A 17,642-nucleotide genomic window follows, 5' to 3' on the forward strand; every position below is an offset into this window, starting at 1 on the left:
TTCTCGCTGCACTTGAATGGAAGCAATGCGCAGTGCAATGCCCACCGCAGATGAGGACAGTGCTTTCAATGTCGAGGAACTCGCCATGTTAGAAGGGGAACGTTTTTGCTCCTGTTTGTATGTGTGGGAATGTTCAGGGATGCAGGAGAGGATATATTATTTGATTATATCCTTTCCAACTTGTGTTAACAAGTTCTACAGTTTAGCAGAGTAACATTCCCCTTTTTACACTTGCACAGTGTCTGCGTCTGCTCAGGCTCGCTAAAGCCTCTAAAAGAAGTTTTGTTGGTAATTCCCCATTTAAAGGTAAAGGGTAAAGGGTAAAGGGACCCCTGACCATTAGGTCCAGTCGTGGATGACTCTGGGGTTGCAGCGCTCATCTCGCTTTACTGGCTGAGGGAGCCAGCATACAGCTTCCGGGTCATGTGGCCAGCATGACTAAGCTGCTTCTGGCGAACCAGAGCAGCACACCAAAATGCCGTTTACCTTCCTGCTGGAGCGGTACCTATTTATCTACTTGCACTTTGACGTGCTTTCGAACTGATAGGTTGGCAGGAGCAGGGACCGAGCAACGCGAGCTCACCCCATCACACGGATTCAAACTGCCGACCTTCTGATCGGCAAGCCCTAGACTCTGTGGTTTAACCCACAGCACTACCCGTGTCCCAATTCTCCCTTTAGTCCCTCATAAAAAGATAGACACGACAAAGTCTTCTATAAAAGTATATAAAAAAGAGTTTACTCGCACATTCTGTTCACAATTGGATCCCAGAAGGCAGACTTAAGTTACAAAAGTAATATACCTGGACTCTATCCTATAAAGAGACAGTTCCTTTGTCCTCTCTTGGCTAGAAGCCAAGGGAGCATCTATGGCTAAGCAGATGTTTCTTCTTCAATGAATGTAGTCAGAGAGAGAGAGATGGCTGACCAGTCATGCTCTTTTGTTACCTGGGCAGGTGAGGTCACACCCACCTCTAGTCACATGCAGAGGAAGTCTGTCCCAGCCTAGGAGGAAACAAGACGTTCCGACTGGCTGGTCCAGACATCCCCTGTTTATGTCCACTCTAGGGATGTTGTACTTGACTGCTCTGTGTCTCACATCCCACAGTATGCTCCCCAAAACACTGTCAAAATAGGTAGGTGGGGATTTTTTCTGGGGGAAAGTAGTCCCCAATTTCTGTGCCGCCCTGAGAGCCTCTGTGCTCCTAGTAATCATAGATGGCTCAGAGATTAGCAGGAAGGCTCCCCAGTTCAAATATGTGATATTTGAAACGCCAGATATTTGAAAACCTGGTATCTCTCTCATTTTAGAAATTATGCTCTGGTGCAGGAGCAGCTCACATCTCATTAGGCAGGCTCACCATCCACCTCTAGAATAGTTATTAAGGCCAATACCGCAATAATACTCTGCAACAAACGGGAGCTGCTTTGGCCTGAGGAAGTATTCTGTATAAATCTTATTTTACAACATCACCACCTAGTGGTAATATATAGATATGCAGAGCAATTTTCAAAGCCTTCCACCTGCTGAGCTCATTAAAAATATTGCAACCTGAAGAGTGCAGGGTGCCGGGGTTTAGTTTGAGCTACAAACAATGGCAAAGAAATATGCATGGTTTAGAAATAAATGGATAGAGATAATTTTTCTCACTCTTTTATAATTTGGTAAAACTCAGGGGTTATCTTATCAAGTCAATTAGGAGTAGCTTCCAGACAGACCTAAGACAAAAAAGAGAAAGCATTCATTTTGCGCACAGAAATTAAGTGACTTACAGAATTTGCTGCCTTAGGATGTGGCAATGGTGGCTGGCTTAGCTGGGTTTAGACCAGTTCTTAGAGGAGAATAACTGTCAAGAGTAGGAGTTCTTGATGAATTTACTTTCTTTGAACTGCAATGAGAAGTGACCTAAGCCACACCTCTTGGACAAATGTGCAGATTGCAGCATACAAATTGTTAAGTTGTGGATGAACATATCAGACGACACAGGGATTCTTCAAACAGCTCTTATTTATTCACAGGCCAGAACAGAACTGAACTGAAGGGTTCAGCCAGCCTGCTTATATAGAGCTCCACTAGAACGCAACAGTAACCATTTTCTGTAACTATCCAATCACTGAACGTCACTTTCAATCCCTTATTTGCATATGTGGACCTGAGTGAAAACTATCTGCAGTATCCCCCTGCTGGCCCAGGGTGAGAACTTCAGTACATAACACAAATCCTTCAGATGACAAACGTCTCAAAATTTACAGTCCTTTTGCGTATTTCAGGATGAAACGCATTTAGAAATGTGTGCGTTGAAATAGAATATGTACCTAAACACATTTTTTGTGATAAAATACATAATAAAATATGTATTTAGATCTGCACGAAAACAGCGATAGCTTTCTAGGTGCCTTGTGCTACATTTCCAGCAGTAATCTCATCCCTTCCCTCCCGACAGAAACACAGATGTACACACAGTGGCGTCGCTTTTGAAGCTGTACCTCAGAGAGCTCCCAGAGCCAGTCATTCCGTACGCCAAATATGAAGACTTTCTCGCCTGTGCCAAACTACTCAGCAAGGAAGAGGAAACGGTGAGTTTGCGGCCTTGATTCCACTGCGTGAAATTATCAGGTGTTTGGCAGGCTTACTGAGGGATTTTGAGTGAAGAGATTTAAATTCCTGTTTGGTCGCCTTCATTTTATGTTGGCTGTTTCTATGATATACCTTAGAAACTTGGGAAGCTGCCTGGAAAAAAGATATTGGAGATACACTTCAGAGGTCCAGACTGTGGACCTCTGAAGCCCGGGGAGCTATGGGGAGCCCGGGGGAAAATAATAATAATTAATAATTTGGATTGTAATCTGGTTGTTTTTTAATTTTAGTTTATTGTTTTTAATTGGATTATGATATGGATATGTTGGGACGCGGGTGGCGCTGTGGGTAAAAGCCTCAGCGCCTAGGACTTGCCGATCGCATGGTTGGCGGTTCGAATCCCCGCGGCAGGGTGCGCTCCCGCTGCTCGGTCCCAGCGCCTGCCAACCTAGCAGTTCGAAAGCACCCCTGGGTGCAAGTAGATAAATAGGGACCGCTTACCAGCGGGAAGGAAAACGGCGTTTCCGTGTGCTGTGCTGGCTCGCCAGATGCAGCTTGTCACGCTGGCCACGTGACCCGGAAGTGTCTCCAGACAGCACTGGCCCCCGGCCTCTTGAGTGAGATGGGCGCACAACCCCAGAGTCTGTCAAGACTGGCCCGTACGGGCAGGGGTACCTTTACCTTTATGGATATGTTAATTGGCTGTTTTTATTGGAAAATCAATAAAAATGATAAAAAAGGAACTTGGTAAGCTGCCTTATACCAACCAGTTCAGACTATTTGTCCACGTAGCTCAGTATTGTCTCCTGACAGTGCCTCTCCAAGGTCTCAGGCAGAGCTCTTTCTGGCTCCTTTTTTCATTGGAGATGCTAGAGATTCAACTTGTGACCTCGTTCTTGCTCTACCACTGAGCTCTGGTCCCTTCCCATACACCTGAGAATGGGACAAAGGCCACATCCATACTGTCCATTTAAAACACCATGATACCACTTTAAACAGTCATGGCTTCTCCCTGAGAATTCTGGGAGCTGTAGTTTTTGCTAAGGGTTTTGCTGAGAGTTATAAGGAGATCCATTCTCCACTCTCAGAGCTACAGAAGAACCAGACGTGCTTAGAAGCTGCTCCATCATGGGCCTTGAAATATACTCAGAGTTGAGAGTGGATTTCATGATCTTTATTCAGCTCATAGCGGTGAGGAGGAATGAAAGTGCCCCCAAAGTATCTGCTTTATATACATTATTTACACAATGGGCTGCATGTGATTGGCTAATTCCGGAATTCTCCTGTAGGCCAATCAGGCTGTGGATTCACTTCCATCTGGAGCTGGATTGGGTGGCTCCTGCAGACCAATCATACTGCTGCATTGTTCTAGGACCAATCAGACTGCTGCATTCTGAATCCTGTTGTTCTAGGACCAATCAGACTGCTGCATTTTGGATCCTATTCAACTCAGTACATAACAGGCCTTCTAACCATCTCCTGGAACCAAACATGCTAAGCCAACCAGCGCTTTCCTTTTGCAATCGGAAATGGGTGTTTGTAGGTGGCAGCTGTGAATTGTCTCAACACATGTGAGCAGCTGCAATTGCCCATCACAGTCTGTATGGGTAGTTTTTAAAGGAAAGTGGGAAGTATTATGTTTTGGTCGATTTCTTTGGGGTTTCTAACGCTGCAGATCTCATCTTCACACAGGGGCTGAACGAACTGGTGAAGCAAGTGAAGAGTTTGCCGCCTGTCAACTTCAACCTGCTGAAGTATATTTGCAGGTAAATATCCCGACAAGAATCGCAAAGCACCGATTGCCTTACCACTCCCAAAGACATCATTAGATAGAACAGTTTTCTGTGAACAGCTCTTTAAGGAGTAACAACAGAACAGTTAAATTTTAACTTCTACTACATCTTCTTGTTGTTGCTGCTGCTGTTATCATTATTGATTTATTACCTGCCCTTTGCTGTAAGGTCCCAGGGCAAACGTTTAAAGCAGCTTAAAGTAAATTAGAATTATGAGAGCGGGCCCTACAATATCTCTCTCTCAAAGGTCAGAGTAAAAAAGTGTGTCTGTGAAAGCTGTATAATGAAGACACCAAATTCACCTCTGTGGGGAAAGAATGTACTACTACCAATAATAATAATAATTAATATGCCACCCATCTGACTGGGTTACCTCAGGTACTCTGGGTGGCTTCCAACAAATTAAAACACAGTAAGACATCAAACATTAAAATCTTCTCTGAACAGGGCTGCCTTCAGATGTCTTCTGAAAGTCAGATAGTTGTTTATTTCCTTTACATCTGATGGGAGGGCATTGCACAGGGCAGCTGGCACTATCAAGTAGGCTCTCTGCCTAGTTCCCCTGTAACTTCACTTCTCACAGTGAGGGAACTGTCAGAAGGCCCTCAGAGTTGGACCTCAGTGTCCTGGCTGAACGATGGGGGTGGAGACGCTCCTTCAGATACGCAGGGCCAAAGCCATTTAGAGCTTTCAAGATTAGCACCAGCACTTTGAATTATGCTTAGAAATGTACTGGGAGCCAATGTAGGTCTTTCAGGACTGGTGTTATTATATGGCCCCAGCGACCACTCCCAGTAACCAGTCTGGTAGTGCCACTCAAAACAAGACACTCCCTATCTGCAGACTTGCATTAAAACAACAACAACAACAACAACAACACACACACACACACACACACACACACACACGAAAAGAGACAAGGGGGGAATTGTATTAGGGGTAGGGTGGGGTGAGGGAGCATGTCTCCTTTGCACATTTATGCATAATTGCTAATTGCATGAATAGCATCTCACCTGGTTTGGCCCTGTCATTTATAGTTGACTGAATCCTGATTCTGGACTCCCCTCCCCTCTGCTTTTTTGGATGCATTAACAGATTCCTCGATGAAGTTCAGTCCTATTCCGGAGTCAACAAAATGAGTGTGCAAAATCTGGCTACTGTGTTTGGTCCCAACATCCTGCGTCCCAAAGTGGAGGATCCCTTGACCATCATGGAAGGTGAGTGAGAAAGCAAAACCCACCGCAAAGGTTCAGTTAGCTGGTCTGAGGATCCTGGCAAGAACATTGATGCAACAGTAGGGTTTAATTTAATATAGTAAAAACGCTTTGTGGGACTTGAAAACAACCAAATAGCAGCATGTGCAGGTGTGCAAAATACAAGAGGGCCAGATCTGATGTAACAGGCTGTATTTACGCAAGACTTGGAGGGGACGCAGGTGGCGCTGTGGTCTAAACCACAGAGCCTAGGGCTTGCTGATCTGAAGGTCGGCAGTTCGAATCCCCGCGACGGGGTGAGCTCCCGTTGCTCAGTCCCTGCTCCTGCCAACCTAGCAGTTCGAAAGCATGTCAACGTGCAAGTAGATAAATAGGTACTGCTCCGGTGGGAAGGTAAACGGCGTTTCTGTGCGCTGCTCTGGTTCGCCAGAAGTGGCTTAGTCATGCTGGCCACATGACCCAGAAGCTGTCTGTGGACAAACACCAGCTCCCTCGGCCAGTAAAGTGAGATGAGCGCCACAACCCGAGAGTCGTCCGCGACTGGACCTAAAGGTCAGGGGTACCTTTACCTTTACCTAGTTGCTTGGAGCAGAACCGTGGCATCTATATTGGAAGCATCCATCAAGTAAAATTAAGAATCAAGTGTAATAAAAAGAATAGCCTCCTGGACCAGGCCAGTGTTCTCACAAGCCAACCAAGATTTTAGTTTAGCTATGATTTGGGACCCGTGTGTGGACACAAAAAATAGCAGCAAAGTAATTTATTTGTTTGAGTATTTGCTTTGCACTGGAAAACCGTGCAAACGTTTCTATGTGCAAATATCGTAACTCAAAATATTTAAAAATATATATAATTATACTAGTAGTTTTTAAAGGAAAGGGCTCTTGGCAGAACTGTGCTTCTCTACTGCCTGAATTTCAGCAGATTTGCCTTTTTTATATATAGTTTTAATTCTATTCGATATTAATTACTTTTAAACTTCTCTTTCATGTTTTCAGCTTTTTGCAATTTGTCTGTTTGAATTTGTGAAAGCTGCTTTGAGTTACAGTCTTACAAGAAGGCAGGTGTCAGGGCCGCCTCAGGTCCCAGCTCACAAGAGACCAACGCCAAGTCCACTTTATTTACAAAAGTCTTTATTGAAGTACATTGTTCGTTCCACAGCCGAGGCGCGCAGCCCCACGTCTGTTACGCTTAGACCGCTGAAGTCCCCTCTGAATCAGTCCCGCCTCTACACCAGTTTAAGAGGCTTGTGCTAGTCCACCTCTTCCTGTCCTTCCTTTTCCGTAGGGTCTTTCTGCCCCCCTAGGTTCCTTCCCTCCTGCTTTCCCCTGACGCTGAGTCCCCAGACGCCTGCTCCCCCCTCCTCCGTGCTTTGGGACCAGGCTCCTCCTCCGGGCTCTCCGCATTTCCGCGCGCCTCCACATTTGAACTTGGCGCGCGTTCGCTACCCCTGACCTTCCTCTTGACAGTTATACTACTCTCTGTACTACTCTCCGCCCCTTCCGGCAGGACGTCTTGCCCCGATCTCCTTCCCCTGTCTGCTTCCTGCTCTGCTCCGTGTGTCACACTGGGAACTCCAGCCTCTTCACTCCGTTCTGGCTGGGAAGCCTGCCCCGATCTCCCACTCCCACTCGGGGTTTCCCTGCTGCTCCCCTGCTCCTGACGAGTCCCCCCTGTGGCTCCCCTTGGCCTGACCAGGGGCGCCCCCTTTTGGGAATCCTCCGATTCACTTGAGAGACTCATGGAAGCCCTCAAGTCATTGTCATCCTCCTCCTCCTTGTTCCTGGATTCTTCCCCCTCGCTCTCAGTCTCCTCCCTCATCTGTGCCTCTCTCCCTGAACCCCTGACAGCAGGATATAAATATTTTTTTTGTTGTTTAGTTGTTTAGTCATGGCCGACTCTTTGTGACCCCATGGACCAGAGCACGCCAGGCACTCCTGTCTTCCACTGCCTCCCACAGTTTGGTCAAACTCATGTTCGTAGCTTCGAGAACATTGTCCAACCATCTCGTCCTCTGTCATCCCCTTCTCCTTGTGCCCTCAATCTTCCGCAACATCAGGATCTTTCCAGGGAGTCTTCTCTTCTCATGAGGCGGCCAAAGTATTGGAGCCTCAGCTTCACGATCTGTCCTTCCAGTGAGCACTCAGGGCTGATTTCCTTCAGAATGGATAGGTTTGATCTTCTTGCAGTCCATGGGACTCTCAAGCACCATAATTCAAAAGCATCAATTCTTTGGCGACCACCTTCTTTATGGTCCAGCTTTCACTTCCATACATCACTACTGGGAAAACCATAGCTTTTACTGTACGGACCTTTGTTGGCAAGGTGATGTCTCTACTTTTTAAGATGCTGTCTAGGTTTGTCGATATATATATAGCAATAATAATTTAAAAAGTTGAGCGACCGCTGCTGGGAAATACAGCGGTGGACGACATAAACTTCTGATCTTTCCAGGGCCTTGCCCTATCAAGGGAAGCTGCCTTCTACCGAGTCCATGATCATCGATGATTGGTGCATCTTGTTTCATATTGTCTTCACTGACTGGCTGCCGCTCTCCAGAGTTTCAGACAGGAATCATCTTCAACCCTGCCTGCAAATCCCTGAAATTTAACTTAGAATAATGTGCTGTAAAACTGAACTATGAACCTTACCCTGATCCAGCGAAGGAGACCCTTAAGTTCCTAACAAGGCAATAATGCCCAGCTGCAAAAATAAAAATTAAAAAATCCAGATATCAGGTTCTTAGCTTCTTCCTCTTCTTCGGTGGATTTACATCCCTCTCATCAACAGATGATTTATTTTGCTAATTAGAGAGCGGAGGGAGAACAGCCTGCAAATGAAAGTGCTCCCTTGATTGCAGATGCTCATATTTCAGCTGCAATAATAATTTGTGCTTCCCCCCCATAACTCATTAAGTATGAGAAGTGAGATCACTGTTTGTGTAACTCATTTAGAAGGGCGCAAGAAACATCCATGCATGCTTTTGTTCCATAGCCCTGTGATGAGCATTGGGGGTGAGGGGAGGTCGGAATCATCCTGATCAGAAGGGGAAAAATTCCAATCTCTGGAGCTGCAATCCTGCGCACACTTACTAGGTAGCAAGTATCACTGAACTCGGTAAGGATCAAGTCTCTGTAGGCACGTAAATCTGTATCAGGCTTTAGCTTTGACAGGCGTTTGGTGTGTTTTGAGAATATTTTGGTTGATTGCTTTTTGAAAAGGGATGAAACGTTTGCTTTGCCCGTCAAGAAAATATTCCCATCACTCTGAATGACTTCATTTGCCCTCAGTGACATCAGCAAGCAGCCAAGCCTGATTGGCTACAAAGTGTCATGGGGTCATCTTCACTCCCAGTTATTGCTCAGAAGCATCCGGCACATCAAAGAATTATGCCTGGAAATGTGATTAGGTAAAGGGTAAAGGGACCCCTGACCATTAGGTCCAGTCGTGACTGACTCTGGGATTGCAGCGCTCATCTCGCTTTATTGGCCGAGGGAGCCGGCGTACAGCTTCTGGGTCATGTGACCAGCATGACTAAGCCACTTCTGGCAAACCGGAGCAGCGCACAGAAACGCCGTTTACCTTCCCACTGGAGCGGTACCTATTTATCTACTTGCACTTTGACGTGCTTTCGAACTGCTAGGTTGGCAGGAGCAGGGACCAAGCAACTGGAGCTCACCCCGTTGCGGGATTTGAACCGCCAACCTTCTGATTGGCAAGTCCTAGGCTCTGTGGCTTAACCCACAGCGCCACCCACGTCCCTTGGAAATGTGATTATAGCCTCCCAAAAAAATGCCATTTCAGGAAGGATCAGATCAGAGGAAAGTTCCACTTCTTGCCATATGCCCAAGAGTCAGCAAACTTTTTCAGCAGGGGGCCGGTCCACTGTCCCTCAGACCTTGTGGGGGGGCCGGACTATATTTTTGGGGGGAGGAATGAAAAAATTCCTATGCCCCACAAATAACCCAGAGATGCATTTTAAATAAAATCACTCATTCTACTCATGTAAAAACAGGCTGATTCCTGGACCGTCCGCGGGCTGGATTTAGAAAGTGATTGGGCCGGATCCACCCCCCGGGCCTTAGTTTGCCTACCCATGGCCTAGCATCAAAGACACGCTCCAAAAATTACCAAGGAAGTCGTACTGCTTGTGCGCTATGGCCTTCTACAGAAGGAAACATGGTCATTCATTTTAATGCATTTCAAAACAATCTCTCTCCTGGCTTAAGGGAGCACGCTTTGATTTATAACATAAGCAGAATCATACTCAGCACTGAAGAACTGTGCGATGCACTCTGGCGGCTGCACCCAGTCTCATTTTGGAGCGCTTAATGACATTTATATTAAATTGATTTAACATCCCTTCTCATTATGATGTGCGGCTCCAGTCGGCACAACTAAACATTGCAGAAATGGGGGGGATGAGGAGATAACTCAACTGCTCACTGCTGCAGGTTTCTGAATCCAGCCAGCTACACTCTGTTCAAAACCTTGAGTAAAACTGAAGGGAACCTCAGAAATTGTAATTAGACCATTCATCTTTTGATTCTTTATTTCTTTCCACCATGATTGTTGTTGTTGTTATGGTTGTTGTGTTCCTGAAGCCGCTGGCTATTGTGCTTAGATATTTGTCTTGCTCTGACATGACAAACTCAACCTTATCAGTATTCTGGAAACCACAGAAGAGTCACGTGTCCAAACCGGCATGAGGGAAGAAGAGGGATGGAGAGGGCCCTGTTTGATGGGCCACCTACAGTTGTGTGATTGGTTCATGGCAGCTGCTGATGTGATTGGGAAGAGGAGCCAACCTGTATGGAGTTCGGCACATAAGTAAAATTTGGTGCAGGGTTGTTAAAAAACATGGATGGTGCCCCATTGCTCTTCTGATGCAGCTGGAGCTGCAAGAATGGAACTATCCTGAGCTTGGAAGAGAAAGATCCCTTTATATAGGCTAGAAAATCTACAGGCTAATATAAAAGCCAAAGCATTGCAGGAGGACTTCTTTCTTATTTATTTTTTTTAAATATATGTATAGCCCTTTTTACAACACAGAACACAGCAAACAATAAACGTCAATATCCCATTAAAAAAAAGTTTTGTAAGTGCAGATATAATCATGAGAAAATACAGATTTCTATTAAGTTATGGGGCAACTTGATCACCCTCCTCTGCACGCATTCCAACTTGTCAATTTCCTTCTTAAACTGGTGTCCAGAATTGGACACAGCACTCCTTGTTGAGATCATCCCATCTTTTGCAGGTTGGCAACTACAAAGATGGGGAGGAAGCGAGGCATTGGCCCAAACCTGCAAAATGAGTGCAATGCAGTGGTCGGTTTCCTTCGTGCTTTACTAACAACATTTAAGAGAGAAAAACAAATGATGAGTGACAAAAACTGGAGGGTCTCCTTCGCATTCAGTTTTCACTAGAAAATTGATCATGTAGTTACCAAATCTTACAACAGATAGGCTTTGATACAAGCCTTCTTCTTCTTCAGTGGTTACCTGCCATTTAAATGTCGGTTGTGTTTATGTGGTCTTCTTCTAGGTACTGTTGTTGTCCAGCAGCTGATGTCCATGATGATAAGTGAGCACGAGCTGCTGTTTCCCAAGGATGGGGACGTCCAAAGCGGGCAGGAGGTGAGCAACAACAACAACGAGGTCCAAAAGAAAGTGATCATTGGTCAGCTCCAGAACAAAGAAAACAACAACACCAAGGATTCCTCACCACTGAGACACTGTTCTTGGGATAAACCAGAGTCTCCCCAAAGAACCATTGTGGAGAACGGCTCTCCTACAGCTCAGCCTGGGAGCAAGTCAAATAGCCCAAGGAACAGCATTCACAAACTGGACATCACCAGAAGCCCACCCCTTATGGTGAAAAAAAACCCAGCGTTCAATAAAGGCAGTGGCATCGTCACCAACGGATCCTTCAGCAGCTCTGTGGAGGGTCAAGAGAAGACATCGCCAGCCTTGCCCAATGGTACCTTGCAGAGCAGAAGAACATCTTCCCTGAAAGGGCCAGTCACCAAAATGGGCACCCACAGCGTGCAGAACGGAGGGGTGCGAATGGGCATCTCCAGCACAGATGCCCACAGCAACTCTTTGAACAGCCGGAACCAGGGCTGGATGTCCAATGGGTACGTGACGCTGCGGGACAACAAGCAGAAGGACCCCACGGGGGACTCTGGCCAGCACAACAGACTCTCTACCTACGACAACGTGCACCAGCAGTTCTCCATACTGAATGCCGAAGACAAGCAGAGCGTCGACAGTGCGACTTGGTCCACTTCCTCTTGCGAAATTTCCCTCCCCGAACATTCCAACTCCTGCCGCTCCTCCACCACCACTTGCCCCGAGCAAGACTTTTACGGGGCCAATTTCGAAGACCCCGTCCTCCTGGATGAGCCCCAGCACGAAGACCTCTCCAACCAAGGAGATTATGAGAACAAAGGCGACCGCAGAAGCGTCGGGGGGCGCAGCAGCCGAGCGACGAGCAGCAGCGACAACAGCGAAACGTTTGTGGTCAACAACACAGGCAACCACAGTGCTTTGCACAGCCTTGTGTCAAGCTTAAAGCAGGAAATGGCAAAACAGAAGCTGGAGTATGAAACAAGGATAAGAAGGTAAGCTGCCAGGGTCAGAGCTCCCATTCTTTACGGTGCAGTCCTATGCATGCCTACCCACCAGTAAGCCCCATTGCGTTCAATGGGACTTTCCCCCAGGTAATAAGTGCACACAGAGGATGGTAGCCTAAAGCATTTATGTGCCAGTGCAATGAGGACTGCATTATTCATCGGCTTAAATCCAACTAACCCAGTTCAAGAAGTATTCAGGTTGGCCAGCTCATGCTCCCCTCCAGATGAGAAAAGCCATACATTATTTGCTAGTCAGGTGAGCTAAGATCATTACACTGGGGCCCTTCAGTCAGATCCCAAGGAAAAATCATTTAAATTATATATGCTCTGACATGAAGTGTTGCATTAACAATGAGCAAGAAAAAAGGTCAGGAGACGTCTTAGCACTCAGCTTAATTTATCTCATAGGGGATTATATATGGCTGGCATCTTCCCGTCTGAACCAAGTGATCAAAAAGTCCAGCCGTAAATGCCAACGAGTATCACAAAATTTATTTCGCTGCATGCCAGGGGACACTCAAAAAGGAAAATGTGTTTCTCAGCGGCTGCAAGTGCAAAAGTTCTCTGCTGTTTTTAGATTCATAGCATGGATTTTAATGAGCTCAAGAGGCTTTGATTCCATTATAAAAAAATTGCAAATGAGCCTTAGAAATGGCTTCAACCTTTCAGAGCCCTAGGCCGGTTAAGTGCTGGACCAAGCCTAGTAAAGGCTCATATTTTGGGGCTGGGTGTTCATCAATATGCGGATGATACCCAGCTCTACCTCTCTTTTAAATCAGAACCAGTGAAGGCGGTGAAGGTCCTGTGTCAGTGTCTGGAGGCGGTTGGAGGATGGATGGCAGCTAACAGATTGAGGTTGAATCCTGACAAGACAGAAGTACTGTCCTTGGGGGAGAGGGGGGCTGGTGTGGAGGACTCCCTGGTCCTGAATGGGCTAACTGTGCCCCTGAAGGACCAGGTGTGCAGCCTGGGAGTCATTCTGGACTCACAGCTGTCCATGGAGGCACAGGTTAATTCTGTGTCCAGGGCAGCTGTTTATCAGCTCAACCTGGTATGCAGGCTTAGACCCTACCTGCCCGCAGACTGTCTCGCCAGAGTTGTGCATGCTCTAGTTATCTCCCACTTGGACTACTGCAATGCGCTCTATGTGGGGCTACCTTTGAAGGTGACTCGGAAACTGCAATTAATCCAGAATGCGGCAGCTAGACGGATGACTGGGAGTGGCTGCCGAGACCATATAACACCGGGTCCTGAAAGATCTTCATTGGCTCCCAGTACATTTCCGAGCACAATTCAAAGTGTTGGTGCTGACCTTTAAAGCCCTAAACGGCCTCAGTCCTGTATACCTGAAGGAGCGTCTCCACCCCCAATATCCAGCCTGGACACTGAGGTCCAGCTCCAAGGGCCTTCTGACAGTTCCCTCTCTGTGAGAAGTGAGGTTACAGGGAACCAGGCAGAGGCCCTTCTTGGTAGTGGCACCCACTCTGTGGAATGCCCTCCCATCAGATGTCAAGGCAATAAACAACTATTTTACTTTTAAAAGACAACTGAAGGTGGCCCTGTTTAGGGAAGTTTTTAATGTCTGATGCTGTATTGGTTTTAATATTAGGTTGGAAGCCGCCCAGAGTGGCTGGGGAAACCCAGCCAGATGGGCGGGGTATAAATAAATTAACTACTACTACTACTACTACTACTACTACTACTACTATTATAAAATGTTGGGAGAGTTTCAGTCTTGAAAGTCTGAGATTTTCAGACCATCAGCCTTTGCAATGTCGGCAGGGGGAAGGTGCTAAAAATTCTGGGCACCATAAATTTAATAAATAACCGATAGACAAGAGTTTCCAGACATCTAGCAATTGGTAACACTGGCTTTCTATTAAGCATAAGAACATATGCAGAGCCCTGCTGGATCAGGCCCAAGGCCCCTCTGGTTCTGCACTCTGTTCTCACAGTGGCCAACCAGGTGGGAAGCCCTTGAGTTTCAGCACTCTCCGTATCTGCAACTTCTCGGCAATGGTGCCCACCCTATGGAACACCTCCCTTTAGAGGTCAAGGAAGTAAACAACTATCTGACTTTTAGAAGACATCTGAAGGCAGCCCTGTTTAGGGAAGTTTTTAATGTTTGATAATTTTTATAGTGTTTTTAATATTCTGTTGGGAGCCGCCCAGAGTGGCTGGGGAAACCCAGTCAGATGGGTGGGGTATAAATAATTTTTAAAGTATTTATATTATTATTATTATTATTATTAAGCTTCTACACATGCAATGTGCAAGGTACTTCATCCTTTGACTCAAGCAGCAAAAAGTCCCTGCCTGTGCAATTATTCCTCCCATCCAAGTACCTTGAGGAAGGAGGGGAGCGGAAAGAGATTAGTGAAGCAGCCAGTAAAAAAAGTACCATTCCTTGCCTCTCCTCTGTTCTAAATAACCCCACCCTGAAATGGTTTTTTTATATTATTGTAACTTTTTGTTTACCTCCCTTCCCCACAATGGCTCGCATAAACTTCCAAAGCAGGCATGCATAGCTTCAAGAGTACAACTGTCTATCATGTGCCCCTAGAACATTCTCTGGGCCTTTTCACATGTAGGTTGTCAACTGGCTAATTAGATCCATCCCTGGAGAAGGGTGTTGTCAGGCTTTGGGGAATCGGCTTCCTCCCCCATGGCAGTAAACAAAGATAAAACGAAAGATGTGTCTTACCAGTTAGAAACTTTAATAATCACAGCAAGAGAACAAAGAACATGTTTCCTAGAAATTGTGGTGCTCCCAATTAAGGATCACCCCCCCTCCATCCCTTTTAATCTACGTCACTCCTACATAATCTAAGCTTGTACCCTCTGCGCTTTCTGTTCTGAGACTTTCTGAGCTCTCCATGTGTCTTTGGAGAAGAGAGCTGAAAGCTGTCCAACAACTGTGAATCAGTTAACCCTCTCTCTTCCACTGTTTCTTCTCCTAGCTGTATTTCCCAGCTTCTGCCTTCTGAACTATGCCCCTCTGCAAACCACTTTTCCAAATCTATACTGTCCTCCTGCTCCTGGGAGAGCTCTTAGTGCAGCCCTCCTCAGCACGGTCCCTGACAGGTGTCTCCAGTTCTCTTTGTTTTTCTCTCACCCATAACATCACAACTTTGCCACATGTCTTTGTGTATGCCGAGTTCTGTGGGGCTTACTTCTATGTAACTGACACCCTGTGTTATCTAGAATTGTAGAGTTGGATGGGGCCTCATCTATTACGGTCCAACCCCCTGCAATGCAGGATACTTTTGCCCAACACGGGGCTCAAACCCACAACCTTGAGATTAAGAGCCTCATTCTCTACTGACTGAGCTATCACAGCTGTTACTGAACTATCCTTCTTTCGGTGCCCATGAGCGTTGAGTTGTACCAAAGTATACTAAGCCCTTTGTCTACTTTTGCTCCTCCAGTCTTGAACAAAGGAATCTCTCCCTGGAGACAGAAATGCTTGGCTTGCATGATGAACTGGAACAGGAGAAGAAAAAGTTCACCATGGTGGAGATTAAAATGCGCAATGCTGAGCGGGCCAAAGAGGACGCAGAGAAGAGGAACGACATGCTGCAGAAGGAGATGGAGCAGTTCTTCTCGACATTTGGGGAGCTGACAGTCGAGACACGTCGGCCAGAAAGAGGGAACACCATATGGATCCAGTGAGCACTGCTGCTGCTGCCGACCAAGACTGTGGGATTCTGGGAAGAGGGTTGTTGGGATATTATATTGTAACAGGTGACTGGTCACCTGACTGAGGCTAGCACTCAACGTAACGTCGACCCTCAGAAGAAGACGCCATGCCTATGTCAACCAACCACATCCGCCATGTGTACTTTTTAATTGAGAAATCATATTCCTTGAATGCATCGTAATGCAACCGTTAAGTGTTACAACTGGATTTGTGTATATAGATTTTAAATAGGTCATCCGAGGGAAGGGGGGATAGAAAGAGACAAGAAGAAATATTTTAATGCAAGTCTTATATTTAAACTGGCAAACGGAACCTTCATTGCAATTAAGCTTTATATTGAGGCTTTTTTCCCCTTGCACTTAATTAACATAATAAGCTATTTTTGGCATTGTGTCACCATCAGCTTATTTTGTATATTACTTTTTTTTCTCCTTTGGTTGCCCCTCTCGCTGGGGAATTAAGACACACATCTATCTATATATATAGATATCTATATATATAATGTTAGCTATTAAACAAAACAAAAAGGATATTGTGTGACTGTGCTGTTTGTGCCAATGGATTTGCCCATGACCAAAAAAAAAAAAAAAGTGTAAATAATTTTATAAAAATATAACATGAGCATCTAAGTTGGAACTCTTTTTTCCTTTCTTTTTCTTTGGGATCTATCAGTTAGAAAACACAATACAATATTTCCTGTACATGTGCGGTGATGCAATTAGCCCTCCCTCGAAGACAGTGCATCCTGTTTTGGATCAAACTGCACATTATATCCAACATGTAATTTGGGAATGCATGCTTGTTTTTCAAAAAGCAGCCACTGGGGGAGGAGGGATGGAGAGTCAGGATCAGGCCTGCAGCACTTGTTACCATCCTTCCAACAGCCCTGCCATATATGCCAATAGCTGTGTCCCTCCAGTGTCATATAGCAGCTTCAAGGGATATTTGGGGTGGACCACAGTGTCTGATTTGGTTGGTAGTGGAGATATGGAGTTAACTTCTCCATACACCATTGTCCCAGTCTTGGTTGCTTCCTTCCCCAAGGCTGCTTTTTAAAGTGGTTGAAAAAAAGAAGATATGCAATCTAAATTATGTTTGGCCCCTGGGAGAGCCATCATTGATGGGGGTTTAGCAGAAGGGGGTGCAGACAGAAAGTAGATGTCAGAAGAGGATGCAGTAGGAGACAAGATTGTCCCTGTGCTTAGGAGAACCATTATGTTATTGTTGTTGCTCTTTAAGGGTAAAGGTACCCCTGCCCGTACGGGCCAGTCCTGACAGACTCTAGGGTTGTGCGCTCATCTCACTCTAGAGGCCGGGAGCCAGCGCTGTCCGCAGACACTTCCGGGTCACGTGGCCAGCGTGACAAAGCTGCTCTGGTGAGCCAGAGCCGCACATGAAAACGCCGTTTACCTTCCCGCTAGTAAGCAGTCCCTATTTATCTACTTGCACCCGGGGGTGCTTTCGAACTGCTAGGTTGGCAGGCGCTGGGACCAAGCAACGGGAGCGCACCCCGCCGCAGGGATTCGAACCGCCAACCATGCAATCGGCAAGTCCTAGGCGCTGAGGTTTTACGCACAGCGCCACCCGCGTCCCAATTGTTGCTCTTTATATTATGATTATTTGGGTTTTGCAAAATAGGTTGGGTCAAACATACTCGTGAAACTCTCTTTCCCAATACCTCATTATAGTTTTTTCTCACCCCTCTTGCCCTTGTTGAGTT

At 46.1% G+C, this 17,642-nt stretch overlaps 1 protein-coding gene across 6 annotated transcripts in view; it reads left to right on the forward strand.

Annotated features, from left to right (window-relative positions):
- Nucleotides 1–16,452, forward strand: part of ARHGAP24 (Rho GTPase activating protein 24) — a 363,688-nt gene extending 347,236 nt beyond the window's left edge. For all 6 annotated transcript variants that reach the window (XM_028743650.2, XM_028743651.2, XM_028743653.2 and 3 more), the window contains 5 exons: nt 2,445–2,577; nt 4,271–4,344; nt 5,467–5,588; nt 11,133–12,210; nt 15,651–16,452. In XM_028743650.2, coding sequence (XP_028599483.2) covers nt 2,445–2,577; nt 4,271–4,344; nt 5,467–5,588; nt 11,133–12,210; nt 15,651–15,894 — 1,651 coding nt within the window. In that variant the 3' untranslated portion in view covers nt 15,895–16,452. The remainder of the gene's footprint in view (nt 1–2,444; nt 2,578–4,270; nt 4,345–5,466; nt 5,589–11,132; nt 12,211–15,650) is intronic.
- The last annotated feature ends 1,190 nt before the right edge of the window (nt 16,453–17,642 follow it).

The sequence above is a fragment of the Podarcis muralis genome, chromosome 9 (assembly GCF_964188315.1).
Source record: "Podarcis muralis chromosome 9, rPodMur119.hap1.1, whole genome shotgun sequence".
Taxonomy (NCBI): Eukaryota; Metazoa; Chordata; class Lepidosauria; order Squamata; family Lacertidae; genus Podarcis; species Podarcis muralis.